This window comes from Microtus oregoni, unplaced genomic scaffold, assembly GCF_018167655.1.
Source record: "Microtus oregoni isolate MIOR12 unplaced genomic scaffold, Mior012 000001F_ref0000356, whole genome shotgun sequence".
Taxonomy (NCBI): Eukaryota; Metazoa; Chordata; class Mammalia; order Rodentia; family Cricetidae; genus Microtus; species Microtus oregoni.
The window spans coordinates 64545767-64566741 of record NW_024543060.1 but is presented as its reverse complement, the minus strand read 5'-3'; the positions used below and the strand labels follow the sequence as shown (position 1 = coordinate 64566741).

Below are 20975 nucleotides of genomic sequence, written 5' to 3'. Positions count from 1 at the left end.
ATTGGGGGGTTTACAGCTTCAGAGGTGTAGTCTGTTATCATCATAGTGGGACTGAGATCTTTACATCTTCACTGGCAGACAACAGAAGGTGACCGGTCTGTTGCACTGGGTGTGGCTTGAGACTGAGATCCCAAAGCCCAAAGCCTCCACAGTGATATACTGCTCCAGCAGGGCCACACCTCCTAATAGTGCCATTCCCTTTGGGGGTCATTGTCTTTCAAACCATCACAAGTTTCTTTTTTTTTTTAATTTTTATTTATTTCTTTATTATGTATACAATATTCTGTCTGTGTGTTTGTCTGTAGGCCAGAAGAGGGCACCAGACCTCATTAAAGATGGTTGTGAGCCACCATGTGGTTGTTGGGAATTGAACTCAGAACCTTTGGAAGAGCAGGCAATGCTCTTAACCACTGAGCCATCTCTCCAGCCCCCATCACAAGTTTCTGATACCCACACCCAGCAGTTCACAACTGCCCATGACTCATGACTCCAGCTCCCAAGGACCCAGTGCCCTCATTTGGCCTCTTGTGTACCTATGTGTACACACACATCTGGTACACTTACACAGGTATGCCTATAATGAAATAATTTTTTAAAGATTCTCGCTGGGTGGCAGTGGCACACGCCTTTAATCCCAGCACACAGGAGGCAGAGGTAGGCAGATCTCTGAGTTCGAGGCCAGCCTGGTCTACAAAAGCTAGTTCCAGGACAGGCACCAACGCTACAGAGAAACCTTGTCTCAAAAAACCAAACCAAACAAACAAAAAAGATTTATTCTTGATATTGTTTGGTTGACTTTGTTTTCTGTTGCTGTTTTTTTTTATATTTATTTATTTATTATGTATACAATATTCTGTCTGTGTGTATGCCTGCAGGCCAGAAGAGGGCACCAGACCCCATCACAGATGGTTTTGAGCCACCATGTGGTTGCTGGGAATTGAACTCAGGACCTTTGGAAGAGCAGGCAATGCTCTTAACCTCTGAGCCATCTCTCCAGCCCCTGCTGTTGTTTTTTAAGGTAGAGTTTCACTAGCTTGTCCAGGATAGCCTCAAATTCAAGTTGATCTTATCCCTCATGAGGAGCTGAACCAACAGGATGCACCCTATGGCCAGCAAGATGAAGCTTCTTGAGGTTACATTGCTTTTGTGTTTATTAGGGAAAGTTGGAAGAAAAGAGAAGTCTCTCTTTCTAAAATTATATTTATTGGGTCAGGCTTGGTGGTATACCCACGCTTTCCCCTTCCTCTTGTGGTAATTCTCTGCCTTTACGCTCAGCTCAGATGATTTTAACTCTAACTCTTACAAAAACACAGAGAAGGCTGGAGAGCTCCGAGTGACATGTCACATCAAGATCAGCAACTTTTAATCTTACAGGCTTAATGTGAGACATAAATCAAGAATGTCTATCATCTTGAGATCAGCGCATCCCAACTTTCTCTCAGCTGCAGGAATGGGCTCAACCATGTGTCCTGGGAGCAGCCATGAAAAGAAGAGGGAACCCAGGGCCTTCTAAAGACACTGAGAAAGAGGCTGGGACCCTCCTCCTGCAGAAAGCCGAAAGGGGGAGTGAGTGCAGGCTGCCCTGTGGAGCTAATTTACTCCTGTTTCCTAGGAAACGGTTCCCAGAAGAGATTGCATCTCCAGAGACCAGCTGTACACACAGATGAACCTGGGGCAGGACTGGCCCGCACAGAGTCCATCCAACGCTGCTGCCTAAGATCCTGGCCATCAGCGTAGGGAAGGGCACTTTCAATGCGAGCAGACCAGCTTCTATGCCTCTAACTGTGTCTGTCTCCAGGAGAGGCGCCTGGCTTTCAGTCCTCATCATCATCCTCAATTTGAAACCGTTTCTTCTTGTGGATTACTGGAGTTCCCAGCGCTGCTGCTATGGAAACGACAGGTGAGACAGAGAAAACATCTGAGTGTAAAGGATAAGGCAAACAGCAGAGTGTCTTCAGAAGGAAGGGCAGGTCCCGATCAGAGCCCTACCTGGCCCCTGCCCCTCGTCATCTTCATCACTGTCCAGCAGCTCTCGCTTCCTGGGCACTATTTTCCGTTCTTCCTCCCCAGGAGTCTCTTCCTCTGAAGTGGCTGTAAGACACAGAACTAAGGTAGGAGGTCGGCATCACCCCCAAACTCCTTCCCAGCCCTCACACCCACATGAGTGGAACCAAGAGGTGAGCAGTGACACTCTACCTTCTGGGGACACCAGGCCTGCTTTCTTCTTCCGGGCTGACAAGAGGGCCCTCAGGGCCTTGGCTCGGTGCTCACTGGGACTCTGCTCTCCAGGGACTCCTGGGTGAAGCTCTCGCTCCTCTTCCCTCTCCTCTTTTTCTTGTTGATTCAAAGATGCTGCCATTCTGCGAAGCTGGGTGGAGCTCAGCTTGGCTGGAATCCGCCAGAAGGTTTCCTGCAGGAAGACAGCAGATGAAGTATGCAGAGAGGACCAGCCTCTCTGGCCACTGGATTCTCTATTATTCACTGGATAAAGAGAAATAAGTTGAATAGTAAAATATAAAATAATAAATATGCGGAGCCGGGCGATGGTGGCGCAAGCCTTTAATCCCAGCACTCGGGAGGCAGAGGCAGGCGGATTTCTGTGAGTTCGAGCCCAGCCTGGTCTACAGAGCTAGTTCCAGGACAGGCTCCAAAGCCACAGAGAAACCCTGTCTCGAAAAACCAAAAAATAAATAAATAAACAAACAAATAAATAAATAAATAAGCGGAGAATAATGGAAAGGAATTGTGAACTTGACATCTCATTTAAAGCATATATCCAATGTCTAGCTCAGGACTCCATCAGGCGCCCGGTAAGCCCAGCTGTTAACAGGAAATGCAGGAAAGGAACCAGGTGGGACCCATGCTCAAAATCAATGGGAGAAGAACATGCTATAGAGCTGCTGGGTTGGGCACCAAAGTAAGTGCGTTTGATTCATGGGTTGGACGGCAGTAAGCCTGCTTCTCTGAGGAAGGGACACTGAGTTGATCCCTACTAGTTGAGGTTCAACAAGATGCGGGGGTGGAGTTTGCACGTCTGTGTGCATGGACCTCCTAGTCTGTGTAGCAGGAGTCTTCCAAAAGGAAGATGAACTGGCTATGCATTCGCAGGATGGAAGGCGGCTCAGGATGACGGGGAGCAGGTGTGTGTGTGGAATGGCCATGCAAAGATGGCATGCCACCTGGAGGCTGTGACACACAGAACCACCCAGTGCTCCAGACAGAGAGGGTCTGCATGGGAACTAGGGCGTGGACTTAGGAAGGAAGGCTAGAGGAAGGAGAGACAGTAAGACCTGATGCAGGAACCCTGGTGAGCACAGACAAGATAGCAGGGAAGAGTAGGGCAACAGGGTGTGTTCTCACAGGACCAGGAACCCTGTCCACACCGTGCCAGCTCAATTGGCCGGCCCTGAGGTGGGGGGCTGGGTCCCCAGCCTGCTGAGATCATCTTGCTTTCACACTTGCCTGCCCTGAGATGGGGGGCCGCATCCCGAGCTTGCGCAGAAGATGCTGAAACTGTGTGTTCTCCATTGCTTCCTCATTTTCTTCTGTCAGGGGCACCAAAGGGATGCCTTGGGAGAAACCTGGAGCAGAGCCACAGCATGTGGTGAGGATGAAGGCAGGACTGGCCTCAGCCGCAGGAGCCCAAGCAGCCCTGGTCTCCAGTGCACTCACCAGCCTCTTCCCGGTCATCTGCTGCACGAGTCAGGCAGTTCTGGAGCCACAGGAGGGGGGCAGAGAGGCCTGAGTGAAGAGGGAAACTTGCACTTGGTCCCCACCCCCTCCTAGTCTTCCATCTCTGACATCTCTCCCAACCAAAGTCCTCACCTTCCCGACACAGGCTCTGGCCAAGGTCTTCAGCAGAGAAAAACGAGCTACCCTGAACTGCTTCTGCTTCCAAGCCTTCCTCTTTCTCTTCATCTTCCTCACTCTCCTCCTCCGGCGAGTGTTCTTCTTCCTCCTCAGGATCTTCCTGCCAAGAATCTTTCAGGGATTCATCTCCATTTGACTGAAATTCATTGGAAACAGAGGTAGGGTCTCAGGGGAACATTAGTGGGGCTTTGTTCCCTCTCCACCCACTGAAGGGACCTGGCCTGAATAGCCTGCAGGAGCAGGAATCCAAGAGTGCTTTCTGGGGCAAGACCCAGGCTGGAGGAGCTGGGCAGTGGTGCACACCCTTAATCCCAGCACCCATAGGCAGAGGCAGGTGGATCTCTGTGAGTTTGAGGTCAGCCTGGTCTACAGAGTGAGTTCCAAAACAGGCTCCAAAGCTACACAGAGAAACCCTGTCTTAAAAATCAAAAAAAAGGAGAGGAACGGAAAGGAGGGAGGGAGGGAGGGAGGGAGGGAGGACGATGGTTACCATGGAAGAGGGATCCAACTTCTTTCTTCGTTTCTTGTATAGTTGCCGCCGCTCAGACACTAACCCCATGGCCAGCAGTTTATCCACTATTCGAGCCCGAGAACGTTTGGCTGTGATGTTTTTCATGATATGACCAAGAACATCTGTAGAGAGAGTGCGTTTGGATGCCCTAGAGCAGCTGGGAAGGACTGAGCAGTGGGAATCAAAGGCCAGCTTAGGTCACTCCAAGGGACACAAATGTGGCAAGGGAGCAGAAGGGCTGGACAAAGCTTCAGTAGGAATGAGAGGCAGCGGGGAAGAGGGCAGCTTGGCTCTCAGCTCTGCGGTTCCTGAGCATCTATCTCCCCCACGCACCGTCAGAATCCCCGAACTCCTCAAAGAGCCGCTGCAGTTCCAGTTCCTGGTCCTCTGTCCACAAGACAATCCGAGTCCCCTTCCTGTTCAGGCAGGTGTCAGTGCCGGGGGGAGGCTTTGGGCAAACAGGGTTCCTGACCTCCACTCCCTCCAGAGCAAGGGCCTTACCTTTGGAAGTCCTTGACACTGTTGGCCAGGCCCATCCGCACCAGATGGTGGGTGACCTGCTTGCGTGTTCGAGTTTTCAGATGCGCGAGGATGGTTTCCACGACATCTTGGCCTGTGAAGGAGAAGCAGCGGGGCAGTATGAAGGAGTCTGAGGGCTTAGGCTGCCCTCCTCAGGCTCTCAAGACCTCAAAGCCTCTCACCTTCCACATCCTTATGGGCGAGGTACAGTTCCTGAAGCTGGGCCTCTTCCTCAGCGCTCCACGCAGCGGCTCTCTGGCTGGAAGACACGAACGGTGAAAAAGGAACAGGTGCACGCAGGCCACTGGTTCATAGAGACAAATCTGGAGCTCTCCCCCATGAGCCCAGAACAAAGGGTAAAGGAGGGGACGCAAACAGGCAGGAAGCAGAGGCCTTTGCTCTCCTGCATAAGAATTTAAAGGCCAAAATCAGGAGATTGCTGATCCTGGAAGTACAGAACCTGACATTCTGAGGACTAAGAGCAGTGAGACCAGAGATAAGGACAGGAGGACAGCCATTTCTGCGAAACGCGTGTTTTAGACAAGGTCTCATGTGACCCGGGTGGACCTTTACTCTCCTCTCAGAGCTGGGCTCAGCCACGGCCTCCACCCGCAGCCTGACTTCCTGCACATTTTAAGAAAGCACATGTGGACTCTCTGGGGATCACCCCACTGTCATCAGTAGCCACCTGTGAAGGCTGCTGACAGAGAAGGAAACGGAAGGTGGCAGACTTAGGTCCAGTCTTGTTCCTGGCCTGGGTAAGCTCAGGAACAGCATTCACCTCAGGGGCCTCCTCCCTCCCTTCCGAAAGGAGAAGAAACGTTAGATCACATGATGGCCACGCCTCCCCAGCCCCTTGCTCACCCACTGTCCAGGGAGCCATATCCCTGAGTCATCTCTCGAACCACCGCAGTGTTCTTCCAGAACAGCAGCTCCACAAAAGCCTTTTGGTTGACTGCAGTCATTGCGAAGAACTTGCCAAGGATGTATTTGGCAAAAGTCACCAGTTCCTGTAAGAAAGAAAAGCTGCGATGGCACCTCAGCCCAAATGACTCTGCAGACCTGGCTCCGTTTCTCTACCCGTTCCCAGCTTGCCTCTGCCTTCTCTCTGCCTCTCCTCTCTCCTCTGTGCGGCTCCCTCAACCTGCCTGCTGACCTCTTCACTGTGTGGATGAGGATCTCTCCGTCCCGATGCCTCCTTTTCTCGAGAATCACCCACACCCCACGTGGCCACCCTTTGACAGCCCCTCACTTTGTAGGCTCCAGCAGCCGGGTCACTCAGCAGCCGGTTAAAGAGGCAGAACAACGAGAGCTGGAAAAGCAGGGCTTCCATCCCCAGGTCATGGGCCAGCCGGTGCAGCATCTTGGCAACACAGTGGTTGGTGTGGGCGCTGTTCTGCTGGTAGCTCCGCAGCAGACTCACGTAGGCTCGCACAATGGTTGAGCATGCAAAGCTGCACCAAAACACAGAGGGAAGTTATTCAGCGTCGGACAGCCGCAGCTCAGCCTCGCAGGCCCCAACAGTCCTCTCAGGCCGCACCGTTTCAGGTAGTCCAGAAAGTTAAACTCTTTCTCTGACACCTGGACCACCTGCAACTCCTCTTCCTCCTCCTCCTCCTCTTCCTCCTCTGCATCTCCTTCTATCGGCTCCTGCTGCCCTGGACAAAGAGTGAGGGTTACTGGGTTTCTGCCATGCTGGTACAGGGCACAGCTGGAAGACACAGGAAGGGAAGGAGACTCACTCGGAAGGGGTGCAGCCAGGATTTGTTTCAGCAACTGCATTTCTTCCCCTGGGGAAATGAGCGGAGAGCCAAACACACTTCCTTCAGGCCACACCTCCCTGGGGACAGACAGACAAGGCTTTGAGCACAGGAAACTGGAGTTGCAGTTAGGACTAGAAGAGAAAGTGTGTCCCTCTGTCAACCCAAGAGAGAACGTGAACTGCTACCTCAGTGATGAGACAGGCTAGGGAATTTTTCTCACAAGGCATGCTGCTCTTGGAGAAGACCTGAGTTCAGCTCCCAGCACCCATATGGCAGCTCATAACCATCTGTAACCCCAGGTCCAGAGGATCTGAAATCCTTTTCTGGCAAATAGGAACAAATGTGGTGCATATACATACATTCAGGCAAAATGCTCACACACATAAAATAAAATAAACCTAATATACATATCGAGAGATTAGTGAAAAAGACTACCAAGTGAGGAACATGGTAGTCATGTCTGCAGGTGTACATACAGTAGATTACCAAGTGAGGAACACGGTAGTCATGTCTGCAGGTGTACATACAGTAGACTACCAAGTGAGGAACACAGTAGTCATGTCTGCAGGTGTACATAGACTACTCAAGTGAGGAACATGGTAGTCATGTCTGCAGGTGTACATACAGTAGCTCTACACAGAAGCCATTAAAGGTCAATCATCAACATGCTACCCATGGCTAACCTTGGCTGGTAGAATTGCATTTATTTCTTCCTCAGTTAACTGTGTTTACTAACACTTCTAAAAACAAAATACTCAGGGAGGAGAGATGGTTCAGCAGTTAAGAGCACTGCCTGCTTTTAAGAGGACCTGGGTTCAATTCCCCGTATCCACACGGCAGCTCAGAGCTCTCTGTAGTTCCCGTTCTAGGAAATCTGACCCCATGGCAAAACACCAATGCACATTAAATAAGGCCTCCCCATCCCTCAGAGCCCAGGAAGAAGGGGACACAGGGTTCTTACCGGGCAGACCGCAGGAGGGCCAGGGCTTGTGGGGCCTGGCCAGCCAGAAGGCAGTCTTGGATCCTCACCATGGCGTCGACCCGCTGCTCTTCCACGGGCACCTCTGAGGCCGCATCAAAGGGAAGAACGGAGTCGACACTGAGCTCGGGATCCTACAGACAGACACCGCCATGGGAGCAGCGCTGGAGGAAGCCCAGGCTGTCTATAAGAGTACCGTCCGCACAGAGGATAGGCCTTCTCTAACTACCGACCTGGGCACACCGAAGCAGCTGCTCTTCCAGGGCTGGCCACATGGCCTCCAGCTCCCCAGGACCAGCTGAGACATTACCAGAAGCAACACCTTGGTCTTGAACCTTCTTTTTCTTTTTTCTCTTTTTCCTTTTGTTCTACGGAGAAAGAACTGTTTGGTAACAGCAGAAGAGCCACAGAAGTCTCTACCCTTCAGTGTTAGAGAAGTGGAATGCAGACAGAGGACACGGGGAGCAGCAATGGACACTACTTCCTTGTCCTCCAGAAGAAACAAGCAAGTCAAGAGAAAATGCCATCGCTTCAGTGCATTCGGAGCTATGATGAGGAAGAGCACAAAATGCCCATTTCTTTTGCTTGCCAAAAGTGGCAATGTCTTTTTTTTTTTCTTCAAGATAGTTTCTCTGTAGCTTTGGAGCCTGTCCTGGAACTCTCTCTGTAAACAAGACTGCCCTCAAACTCAGAGATCCACCTGTCTCTACCTCCCGAGTGCTGGGATTAAAGGTGTGTGCCACCATGCCTCGCATGGCAATGTTTTTCTATTTTTTTTTTAAAGATCTTATTTATTTATTATATATATAGTGTTCTGCCTGCATGTGTGCCTGCTATCCAGAAGAGGGCACCAGATCTCATTACAGATGGTTGTGAGTCACCATGTAGTTGCTGGGAATTGAACTCAGGGCCTTTGGAAGAGTAGGCAGGCAGTGCTCTTAAGCACTGAGCCATCTGACCAGGCCGACAATGTCTTTGATTTTGTGTGTTCATGGGGATGCGTGTGTGCTGGCAAGAGAGCAGAACAGAGAGAAACCTGTGGGAGTCAGTTCTCTCTTTCAACCACGTGGATCCAGATGACCAAACTCCACCTGTCAGGCTTGGTGCCCAGGGCCTTTACCCACTGACTATCTTGTCAGCCCAGGAAGACCTGAAGACGTTTACGGAGCAGAGAGTTGCTGTAGGGACGGACACACAACTGGAAAACACGTGCAAAATGAGGAGGAGGCCCAGCATGGCCCAGCAGGTAACAGTGCTTTCAGTCGGCCTGACGACTACAGACCCAGTGCTGGAGGAACAGAACTGATTCCACGTTTGCCTTTGACCTCCACATATGTGCCATGGCAATGCTCCCCCACACATACACACACATGAATAAATAAACATAAAAGGCAAAGCATGTAGAAAGAAAGCCTAGAACCTTTCCTTTCTGAAGACCAGGCATATGAGTTAACCCGAGCTTTGCATTCTGCTCCCAAGAGTCACGGCTGTGAACAGCCCACTGCACAGATAATGTGAGAGTCATGGCTGTGAAGGGCCCACTGCACGGGTCATGTGACAGTCAGGTGGAAACCGGGCCTTTAGTCCCAGAACTCAGGAGGCAGAGGCAGGCAGATTTCTGTGAGTTTTAGGTCAGGATGGGCTACACAGTCAGTTCTAGGCCTGCTAGGGCTACATGATGAGACTCTGTCTCAATCCCCCACACCCTTCAAAAAGTCAAACAGGACAGACAGATGGGTGGGAATCCCTGAGGCCTATGCTCGACTCAAGGACTGCAATCAAAGGCACGAGGAGCATGGGCTCCGGGGGCCAGGAGGCCAGGGCTTGAATGTGGACGGCCAGTGAGACTGGTGTGAACTGTTTAACTCTCTCTGTATCTCTCCGAATGCTCTTACGATGAGTCCAGTATATGAAGCCTTAGGCACAGGAATAACACAAATGGGCTTTAGCACAGCAGCTGCCACACAGACAACCCCAAGCAGAGGACAAACCACTAATGCTCAGAGTCCAGAGTGCAAAAATTACTTTTGGCAAAGTCTTCTTCAATCTTTTGCCTTTCAAGTACAGTTCTGGCAGGATTTTTAAAAAATGAGATTTATTTTTATTTTATGTGTCTGAGTGCTCTGTCAGCATGAATGTATGAATGTATGTGCACCTCACGTGTGCAGCACCTGCAGAGGTCCGAAGAGGACATGAGTAACCCCATGAACTAGAGTATAGAGCACTGTGAGCTCCCTTGTGTGTCAAGGAACTGAACCTGGGTCCTCTGCAAGACCAGACAGTGCTCTTGGCCACTGAGTCATCTTTCCAGCCTTAATTTCTTTAATATTTATGTGCATGAGTGTTTCGCTATTGTACATGTTTTGTTATCATACGTACACACACAGCATATGTGGCTGGTGCCCTGTGGGCTTCTGGGTAACCTGGAAATGAAGTTACAAATGGTTGAGCCTACGCATGGCCCTGGGAACCAAGCCTGCGTCTTCTGCAATGACTGCAAGTGCTCTTAATCGCTGAGCCACATCTATAGCTCAGTTCTGACACTGTATGATTTATTTTTATTTTATGTTCACTGGTGTTTCGCCTGCATGTATGTCTGTGTGAGCGTGCCAGATGCCCTGGAACTGGAGTTACACACAAGTGTGAGCTGCCATGTGGGTGCTGGGAATTAAACCTGGCTTCTCTGGGAGAGCAGCCAGTGCTCTTAAGCACTGAGCCGTCTCTCCAGACCCATATCTGACTTTATTTTATTATGTGTGTGTGTGTGTGTGTGTGTGTGTGTGTGAGAGAGAGAGAGAGAGAGAGAGAGAAAGATTGCCAGACATATGGAAGTCAGAGGACACCTTGGAGAAATCGGTTCCCTCCTCCTATAGTGAGTCCGAAGGCTCTAAGGCGGGCACCAGGCTTGGCAGTAAGTGCCTTCACCAGCTGAGCAGTCTTACCAGCCCCAGACAAAAACTTTTTAAAAAATAAACGTGTTTACCAGGCTGAATCTCTGTGCATCTAAGATAGAGACCCATTGGAGATTTTGTTGACTTTCTGTCTTTGGCTTTTCATCCACTAATCAGTTTTGGACACAATTTCAATTTAGGAACCTAGAGACTGACATATGTTGAGTGTATTCTAACCGAAATTAATAGAGGACTAGCCTGGCCAGGTGGTGGTGGCGCACGCCTTTAATCCCAGCAGTTGGAGGGCCAGGCTGGTCTACAAAGTGAGTTTCAGGACAGTCAGGGCTAAACAGCAAAACCCTGTCTTGAAAATCCCCCCCCCCCAAAAGATAGGACTAGCCTGACCTCTTGTGTGAACCTGTATGCATGAATGCACAGCAGAGATTGGCGTGTCTTTCACTATGCCTTCTACCTTCCCCTTTTGAAATAGGTTAAAGATGAACCTAACGGGCAACTCCACACTGGCAATACCATGAGCCTCAATGCGAGGAGCCCTGTCCTTCACCCTCCCCTCAGCTCCTCCCACACCCTGCAGCTGCCCAGTACCTGCACCATCAGGTTCCCACGGCTTCGACAGAACCGCTCCAACATCTTGAGGAAGAGGTGTGTGGTTTCCACCAGGTCACGAAGGAATGAGCGTGGGTGGTACCTCTCATCGAATTTCCGGAAGAGCGCCAGGAAGAGCTCTCGATACTCCATCATATAGAAGATGTTGTCTAGGAGTGGAGACGAGAAGGAATGAGAGGGACTGGGAAAGGAGAGATGACGCCGGGACGTGGAAGGATGAGACTCCAGTTAAGAAGCGGGAAGGCCTCACTTTTGATGATGCGGCTGCTCTCTCTCACAGCCTCGTCTGGGGACATGTCCATCTCATTCACTGTGGCCAGCAGCTCCTGATAGGCCTTTAGAGCCAGATGCATCCTGACAGAGTGGGGGGCAACAGGTAAGACGGAGGCAACTAAGGCTTTGGCAAAGGTAAATGTCAACCCCCTCCCCAAGAGTATCTCCAAAATGAGAAGACACACCGGTCCCTCCACTAGCCTGACCACCTCAATCTTGAAACAGGAAAAAGACTATGCACGATTCTGGTGGTCAGACTCCCAGCAGGCTAAGGTATCTGCTGTGATCCCCAATGCCCTTCCCACTGACCGACGTGCCCAGGACGCGGCCTCCTTGCGGTCAGTCAGCATCATCTCATAGTAGTTGGTGAGGTTCTGCTCCACGAAGTGGAAGGTACGGACACTGAGGGTCTCGGAGACAAAGCCAGGGCGGAAGGAGGCAGTTCGGTTGAAGGCCATAAAGAACGCTAAAGCCCACATGTAGTAGGTCTCATCATGCTGCTGGGCTCGCTCCCGAAGCAGGTGATCCTAAGAAAGAGACCACCATGACCTCAGGGCTTCTAACTCCCTCCTAGCTGCTCTTGCCTGAGATGAGGGGTTAGACCCTGGACATCAACACAATATTTCCTAGGATCTACAATTTCCAGTTTCCTCTTGTTCTCCTCAGCTCTGTTCGTTTCTCCTCCCTTTCCTCTGAGGAAATTGCTCCAGAGCCTTCTTTTAAGAAAAGATTCAGGGGGCTGGAGAGATGGCTCAGTGGTTAAGAGCATTGCCTGCTCTTCCAAAGGTCCTGAGTTCAATTCCCAGCAACCACATGGTGGCTCACAACCATCTGTAATGACGTCTGGTGCCCTCTTCTGTCCTGTAGACATACACACAGACAGAATATTGTATACATAATAAATAAAAAAATATTTAAAAAAAGAAAAGATTCATTTTATTTTGTAATTCACACGTCTCTGTGCAGGTGTGTAAAGACTGCCAATGTCCACGGGAGCCAGAGAGGGCATCAGACCTGAAGCTGCAGCTCTCTGCAGGAGCAGTGTTCTCAGCCAGTGAACCGCCCAGTCCCACCGAGAACTTGTCTTTCAGTCATGCGAATAATATTCATTCTGTCAGGCCCACTCCCTCCGCAGTCCACATAGCCAGCCTTCCACGGGCCCCCTGTCCTCCTTGCCAACCACTGACCACACTGCCCCTCTGCTCTACCCCTAACGGCCTAGACGTCCTTCCGGGCTCTCACCTTGACTGCACCCATGAGTGGGTTGTAACAGTTCTCCAGGAACTCAGAGCAGAAGTCCCTGAGGAAGAGTCTCACGTTGAGGGCAGAGCGGCGATGAACAGACAGCTCCTGGGCGGCCTGGCGACGCTTCGGCACCCTCCGGGGCTGCTTCCCCAGATCTGAACTGTAGTTTTGGAGCTGAGGGTATGGGTTGCACCATTAGAGTAAGTTCTGACTGCCCCACCCCTTGCAGTTCTTTCTACAGGCACCAGCCTGTCTTCTTGGGAGAAATGTCTAGAAGGATGTCTGCCTCTGGTACTGGTGATGGCATCAGGGGAGACAACACAATCAACACCACCTCTACTGTGGTCACCAATCTCTGAGCTGGAGGACAGAGCCTTCCTCAGGTCCTGCAACTCCAATGTTTCTGCCCTGTACTTATGTGTACTCACATTGTGAAGGCCTTTGTGAAAGATGACGTCCCTCTCCCCAATGGACTTCAGCCCCTTGACAATGTAGGAGCCCCCAAATCGAGAGTGCCTTCAAGGGAAAAAAAAGGTTCCAAAATGAATCCTCAGTTCCCTTAAAGTGGAGGCAACTCTCTTCTGTCAACAGCTTTGTGAGAGTTCATTTAAAATATTATTAAGCAGCCCCAGCCTCAAGCTGTCCATGTTGGGTGTTTGCAGCTGTGACCCGGGGCACAGCAGAGCATGCCGCCACCCACCTGTTGCTTCGCTGGAGGGCTCGAGTTCTCTTTTCCGCCATCTCCCGCTGGCGCAGAACCTCCAGTTCCGCCACATCTGTGCTTCGCTCCTGAGCCAAGCGTCCCTGCCCTACTCCGGCTAGCTGTTCAGGGATCTGGATTGGGAACGAGGAAGAAGAATCAGCATTTCTTAAGCCTTAGCTCACTCCTAGTAGGAACGAGAACCACAGATGGACATACATAACTGCTGACAGGCCTCGGACAGTCTGGGCACCAACTACCTGCCTCCCCATCATTACCAGAGCAACAGGCCAGGTGACAGGAAGCACAGGGATGGAGGGAGCAGAAGAGTACGCAGGGCTCACCTGGTCTCGGAACATGAGGGAAACAATCTCCAGCACATGCAGACTCCACTGCTGCTCAGCAGAGGAGCTGGACAGGAAGAGGAGCAAGTCGTCCATGCCGCTGAGATGGATGGCCCAGAGAAGTCGGTCATGGATGCTGGCATCGTCATCGATCCTCTGAGTAGGTGGAGAGGGAGGAAGGACACGCTCAGCCTCATGACTGCCCCCAAAGTCCCCAAGGCAGAAGACAGAAAACCTGGAAGTGGAGAGTTCACCCTAAACAGCACAAGAACTCAGATGCCCCAAGACCCTCACCTTCTCCTGTTCAAGGTCAGCTGGGACATGGAGAATATTTCTGACCAACAGCAGGATCCGTTCAATCAGCAAGTTGTCTTCTTCCTGCCGATTCTCCCAGTCCTGGGCAAAAAGAGAAAAAAATGGCACACACAGACACATAAACGTACACTAATAACTAAATCAATTTTTATTTTTTTTAAATTAATTTATTGGTGTTTTAGCCTGTATGTATATCTGTGTTAGGGTGCTGGATCCTGGAGTTACAGACTGCCATATGGGTGCTGGGAATTGAACCCGTGTCCTCTAGAAGAGCAATCAGTGCTTTTAACCACTGAGCCATATCGCCAGCCCTAACTAAATCATTTTTTTTTAAAGGAAGAGTTCTTTTTCTTTAATATTTATTTATTTATTTGTTATGTATACAATAGTCTATCTGTGTGTATGCCTGCAGGCCAGAAGAGGGCCCCAGACTTTATTACAGATGGTCGTGAGCCACCATGTGGTTGCTGGGAATTGAACTCAGGACCTTTGGAAGAGCAGGCAATGCTCTTAAACACTGAGCCATCTCTCCAGCTCCCTAAATCAATTTTTAAAAAACAAAAAGAAAAGCCAGGAATGGTGGCATGTCTTTAACCCCAGCACTCAGGAGGCAGAGGCAGGGGAAGGATCTCTGAGTTTCAGGCCAGCCAGGGCTACAAAGTGAGACTGTCTCAAAATAAACAAACAAACAAATAGTAAATAAATATAATAAAATAAAACAAGAAGAGAGTGAACCAAGCCCAGAGGTACAGCTCTGTAATCCCAGCTTCTCAGGAGACTGGGACAAAATGACTGCAAGTTCAAAGCCTGCCCAGGTTACAGAGTGAGTTCAAGACTATCCTGGGCAGTATGGCGAGACCTCACCTCAAAAACAGGAAAGAAAAGAAGCTAGGGATCGATTTCAGTGGTAGATTCAATCCCCAGGACTATGGGGCGGGGGCAGAGGATGGGAGTACATGGCTATAATCCCAGCACTCAGGAGGAAGAGGTAGGAGGATCATGAGTTCAAAACCAGCTTCAGCTACACAGCGAAGTAGTGAACTGAAGTGTGAAGCGGCCTGGGCTACAGAAGACTCAATCTCAACAGGCGGGGCGTGGGCTGGAGAAACAGCTCAGCAGTAAGAGCACTGGCTGCTCTCACAGAACACCGGTAGTCAGCTCCAGTTCCCAACCATCCACAGCTACGGGTCCCGGGGCTCCCATGCCCCTTCTGACCTCCGAGGGCACCCAATACATGATACACATACATACATGCCAGCAAAAAACACATACATATAAAATAAACTTAAAAAAAAAGAGTAAGAAAGCAAAGAAAGTGGGATGTGTGTGTGTGTGCGTGCATACGCGTGTGCGCACAGCAATCCCCAGGCGGCTAGAAACTCCAGAGCGAACTTCCATATCACTAAGGGCTTAGGACCTTCCCCGGCACTGCGCCTGGGGAGGTGAAGGCATCCTCTCCTGTGGGAAGCAGAGGGCGGAGACTCACTCACCAGCTGCAGCAGCTCATACAGGGTTTCACTGAGGACTCCAAAAGCCTTCTCACTGGCAAAGGCCTGTTGAACAGGGAACAGCTGCGTGGTAGTGCCCATCTTCCCCTTCATCCCTCTCCATACTCGGACCTAGCACCTCTGGAGAAAGGCTCCTCACCTCTTTGTAGGCTTGCAGGTAAGTTAGAACCTGCAGGAAATGGTGCCGCACACTGGGGTCCTTAGGCACGCTGCCAAAACAGAGCAAGGCTGGCTGAGTCAAATTCACCATCAGCCTGGGAGACAACGAAGGAAGAAGGAATTAGGTTTCCTTGCCAACAGATGTTGCACTTGGCAGAAGTCAACAGGCCAAGGAAGGAACCTGATAACAGCATCGAAGAGGGGCTTGTCACCCCGGTGCTGGGTGAGGATGGGCAGGAGGTCGCTCTGCAGGATCTGTGCAGCCCCCAGCTGCTGGCGCACGTCTCTCGTCTCGTCCTCATGCCTCAAGTACCGGATCAGATCCTTCACACTCTCTTCAGAGAGAATAAAACACCTGCCAGTGACCCCACAGGAGCTGCCCCCGCCCATTCGTACACAGCCTGAGGAATCCACCAGACCTCAATCAGTGTGTTTCCACCTGATTCCTCGGATGAGCGCTTACCTAAGCAATCTGGCTCCTTGTGGTAGGTGTCCCCTTCCAAGTACCCAAGGGCACTGCACGTGGCGAGAAGTTCACAGTTCATCATGGACAAATTCAGACACCAGAGACAAGGGAGAGGGCCAGGGCCCTGTGTGGTGAGAACAGACAAGCGAGGGCTCAATACTCAAGAATATTCTGGGCTTCACTTGTCAGAACTAAAAGTGATGCTCCCAGGCCAAGGAAAAACTATTTTTTAATCTTTTCTTCCCCTTTTTGGTTTTTTGAGACAGGATTTCTGTGTGTAGTCCTGGCTGTACTGGAAGTCTCTCTGTAGACCAGGCTGGCCTCGAAGTCACAGAGATCCACCTGCCTTTGCCTCCCAAGTGCTGGGATTAAAAGTGTGCACCATCATCACCTGGCAGGAAAGTAAATTTTTTACTAATCAATTGTGGTGCTTGGAATCAAACTCAGGGAGGCCCCTGTGCATAGTAGGCGAGGCTTCTTTGTATTAAAAACTAAAGAAACTCCAGTGTATGAATTAAGACCTGGCCCACACTAGAGCCAGATCCTGAAACCAAAGAAATCAAACATAGGCTGGGCGGTGGTGGCGCATGCCTTTAATCCCAGCTCTCAGGAGGCAGAGGCAGGTGGATCTCTGTGAGTTCGAGGCCAGCCTGGTCTACAAGAGCTGGTTCCAGGGTTCTAGGACAACTACAGCTGTCATACAGAGAAACCCTATCTTGAAAACCCCCCCAAAAAGGTAGTATCTTTGGGGGGGATTCAAGTTCATGCTGGGGACGCAGCTCAGCTGGTTGAAAAGCCATCTCCTCTCCCGGGGCCACATGCAGACTTCTACCTCATGGCATTTACATTCTGTGTATATACTAAAGCAGGATGTTGGCTGACTCCCCTCTCTAGCCTTAGAGTTTCTAATCATCGTGGATTTTTCAGGGTATGGTTACTGATTTCCAGGGAGTGGAGCCTGGGCAGTGTTCTGATAATGCTACTGGGTGCTCAGGAGATGGAGTTCAGCTGGCTGCCGAGGACACAGGAAGCCCTGGGTTCCACTCCTATTGCTGCTTACACTGGGAGTAGGGGGGCATCTGTAACCCCAGCACCTGGGAGCCTCGGGCAGGTGGATCACAGGGAGAGACCAGTGTGGGTAACACAGGGGACCTCTCCCTTTAACTAAGGCAGGGTAGTTAGGATGTAGTGTCAAGGCTTGGTGTGCATGGGCCTTTGGTTCAGCTCTCACTGTGGGAAGATGAGAAAAGAAAGGAAATGTTCTCAGGTTCCTCTGATTCAACTCAGCTGGCAGCTGCACGCACTAAACGTCAACTCTTTGACCCAGCAATAACGTACGTGCGTGCTTGATAAATGCCATTTCCTAGACCAAAGCAGACAAGTCTAGGTAGTGGGGTGGGGGTCAAGGCTGGAAATCTGGAGGATTCAGGACTTATGGCAGGGAGCACAGTGAGGATTTAGGGAGGACTCCCTGTCACTCTGCCACCGTAACTGCAGAACGAGTCCTCATCTCTGTGCACACCGTATCATTAGGAGCTCAGCACACTTTGTTAGAGTCACTGCTAAAAGACAAAGGTACGATAAACTTCAGGAACACAGAGAGAGCGAGAGGCTAGCCTGGTCTACACGGAGAATTCAGGCCAGCCAGGACTGTCCTTTATTTACATGTCGACTTGCAGGAGTCTGTTCTCTCCTACCACGTGGGCTCCGGGGATTGCACCCAGTTCTTTAGGCACAACAAGCTGAGCCATATCGTCTGATACAGAGACCCTGTCTTTTAAAAAAGTAGGGCTGGGGAGAGTGACCAGCTTGGAAGGCTAGATAACGGGAATTGCTGGATATTAGGGCAGCCACACTTACTCCTCAAAGACATGTTAACCTGAGAGAAGTGGCGAGAACTTCCCAGGAAAGGCAGGAAAAAAAAAATCGAAAAGCAGGTAACACATCCTTTCCCTGAGGTTAGGAGTCAAATGGGATGGGTAAAATGGAGTTTCAAAGTAAAGGTAAAACGACGGGCATGGCCGGGCGGTGGTGGCGCACGCCTTTAATCCCAGCACTCGGGAGGCAGAGGCAGGCGGATCTCTGGGAGTTCGAGGCCAGCCTGGTCTACAAGAGCTAGTTCCGGGACAGGCACCAAAGCTACAGAGAAACCCTATCTCAAAAAAACAAAAAAAAGCCGGGCGGTGGTGGCGCACGCCTTTAATCCCAGCACTCGGGAGGCAGAGGCAGGCGGATCTCTGTGAGTTTGAGACCAGCCTGGTCTACAAGAGCTAGTTCCAGGACAGGCTCCAAAACCACAGAGAAACCCTGTCTCAAAAAACCAAAAAAAAAAAAAAAAAAAAAACAAAAACGACGGGCATGTGTTTATTTTGGTCCCCCAAAAAAGGTTCTAAGCCGGACAGTGGTGGTGCTCGTGCCTTTGATCCCAGCACTCGGGAGGCAGAGGCAGGCGGATCTCTGTGAGCTCGAGGTCAGCCTGGTCTACAAGAGCTAGTTCCAGGCCGGCTCCAAAGCCACAGAGAAACCGGTCTCGAAAAACCAAAATAATAAATAAATAAATAAATAAATAAGGTTCTAGTGACAGCATCAAAGACAAAGAAATGGCACTCGCGGAAAGAAGCTTAATTCATGGCTCTTATTCCAGCTGATATTCCCAACATAGAGGTCATATCCTCCTACCAAATCGGGGGGGGGGGGGTGTAAAGAGAATTAAACCCAGTCTATAAAAACCCGAAAGTCAACTCCTGACGGCCATCTAGCCGATGAGTCCTCGGGTCAGGACTGGTTGGCAAGCTGCAAGGTGGCAATCACCGGGAGCCTCCTGCTCTGCTTCCGGAACTCTTGGGCTCACAGCCCCAGGCCCAGCCGAGGTCCAAGGCTTGCACAGAGACACGGACCCGCGGCTAGGGCGCTGCAAGCCCGCCGGGGAGCAGCGTCAGAACGCGCGTGCGCGCCGGGAGCCCCGCCCCGCCCCCCCCTCCCCCGCCTTTAAACCGCGCGGCGGGAATCGCGGCCTCGGCGACGTGGTCGCACATAGCCCCGTAGCCTCGGAGCTGCCCGAGTCGGTCCTGGGTCCTCTCGAGACACTCACCTGCTCTCTGTGAGTTCCCCGGAGCCTCGGACAGCCGGAGGCCCTGAGGTGCGGGGCCGCTGCCTTTCCCGCCACTCGGCTGGGAGCGACCGGTCTGCGCCTGCGCGGGGGCGGGGCGGGGCGAACCGGGCAAATCCACTTGACTCCGGGAGAGGGGAGAGGTGTGATTGGTGATGAAATAAGAAGGTAAACCAAGAAGGATTGTTTTATCTGAGTCGGACGTCTGCACTCAATTAAAATCCAAAACGCTATGGATTTTCTACTGAATTATAATATGAATCCAGGTCGAATTAAAGTAGAATTTACAGACATTCTTCCCCCTCCAGCCTGATGGACTATTCCAAAGTCTTAAATAGCTCGTTAGAAAAGTTGTGTTTTTTTTTTTTTTTTTTTTTTTGATTTTCGAGACAGAGTTTCTCTGTAGCTTTTGGTTCCTGTCCTGGCACTAGCTCTTCTAGACCAGGCTGGCTTCGAACTCACAGAGATCCGCCTGCCTCTGCCTCCCGAGTGCTGGGATTAAAGGCGTGCGCCACCACCGCCCGGCAGAAAAGTTGTGTTTTATTTGGAAGTGGAGAGTTGTGTTTTATTCGCTAGAGTTAGGGTTGTCTGTCTTATTATAGGGCATACGTTTTAAAGCTTGCGAAGTATATACAGGAGACTCAGAATAGAAAGATCTGCAATAAATATTCATTGTTCGGTTCAGGGTCACCTGCGCCCCTGCCGAGACGTCGCTATTTTACCAACAATACAAGATAGGGCTCAAAAATTCATCTCCGTAATTAAGCATTGCTAGAGGAGACCGCTGTCTGGGGCGTGGGGAGGGAGAAAGGGAAAGACACACAAAGAAAAAAGACGGCGGAGATAGTGAGGGGAACACGAAGACGCCATCTGCAAATTTCGGTTTACTCTAAATAATCTCCATTTTACCCCCCTCAAAAGTAAATTTGCTTCAGATACCAGATTTCCTGTTTTAGCCCCGATCATCAGTTCTGGGGCTTGAGTACCATTTGCAAAGAGCTATTAGGGGGCCTTTTAAACCACTTCATTTTTTCTAGACTCTAGGCTTACCCAAGCCCTGTCTCGGTTGGAAGGTCCCTGGTCCAAGGCCTCAGAATGAACACGCGACCCAGTCAGTAGATGAAGACAGGTTTGTGCCCCTCTACAGGACAACTCAAGCCCGTGTTTCCTTTCTCAGAGCTCCCTCCGCCCAGGTCTGTGGGGCAAGTATCCCCGAGATAAGTAGGCTATATTCTCCCATAAAATCCCTCAAAACTTTCAGGTACACTTGCCCAGTGATCTGGAAAGAAAATCCCTGATTCTTCTCCCACCCACCTCCCTGAATCCACCCTCCCAATCCCTGGAATGCCTTGCCTTCCCCTTCCGGTCTGTCTGCTTCCTTAGAGGAGTGACCCCCCCCACCCCATCCTTCATACTTCCATACACTTGACTGGAAGCAGGGAAGCAGGGTAAAGGCCAGAAACTTAAGGTCTCAGATTCTCCGTGCTCACCAAACTGGGCTGGGGGAGGGACATAACAAGCTGACACCTCTTTTCCCTTCCCTAGCTTTTGTGTCCCCAAACTCAGACACCGCCACACACACCCACATTCATATGAACAGTCACACACACACACACACACACACACACACACACACACACACACGGCGAGGTGGTTGGGGTGGGGAGGAAGGGAGTTTGCACCAACTAGATCGTGA

At 50.8% G+C, this 20975-nt stretch overlaps 1 protein-coding gene across 1 annotated transcript; it reads right to left on the bottom strand.

Annotated features, from left to right (window-relative positions):
• Positions 1-1346: 1346 nt before the first annotated feature.
• Positions 1347-19346, bottom strand: Timeless (timeless circadian regulator). The gene is made up of 29 exons (XM_041668453.1): positions 19262-19346; positions 16168-16294; positions 15886-16039; positions 15685-15799; positions 15528-15590; positions 14017-14118; positions 13723-13878; positions 13379-13512; positions 13107-13194; positions 12676-12852; positions 11743-11960; positions 11411-11514; positions 11140-11309; positions 7876-8010; positions 7625-7776; positions 6643-6740; positions 6441-6558; positions 6153-6354; positions 5765-5910; positions 5083-5159; positions 4883-4994; positions 4715-4797; positions 4361-4503; positions 3826-4006; positions 3673-3741; positions 3463-3581; positions 2197-2410; positions 1990-2091; positions 1347-1885 (listed from the first exon to the last, which is right to left on the bottom strand). Exons 2-29 carry the CDS (start codon positions 16250-16252, stop codon positions 1815-1817), a joined length of 3588 nt encoding a protein of 1195 aa, XP_041524387.1. The 5' UTR covers positions 16253-16294; positions 19262-19346; the 3' UTR covers positions 1347-1814.
• Positions 19347-20975: the final 1629 nt, after the last annotated feature.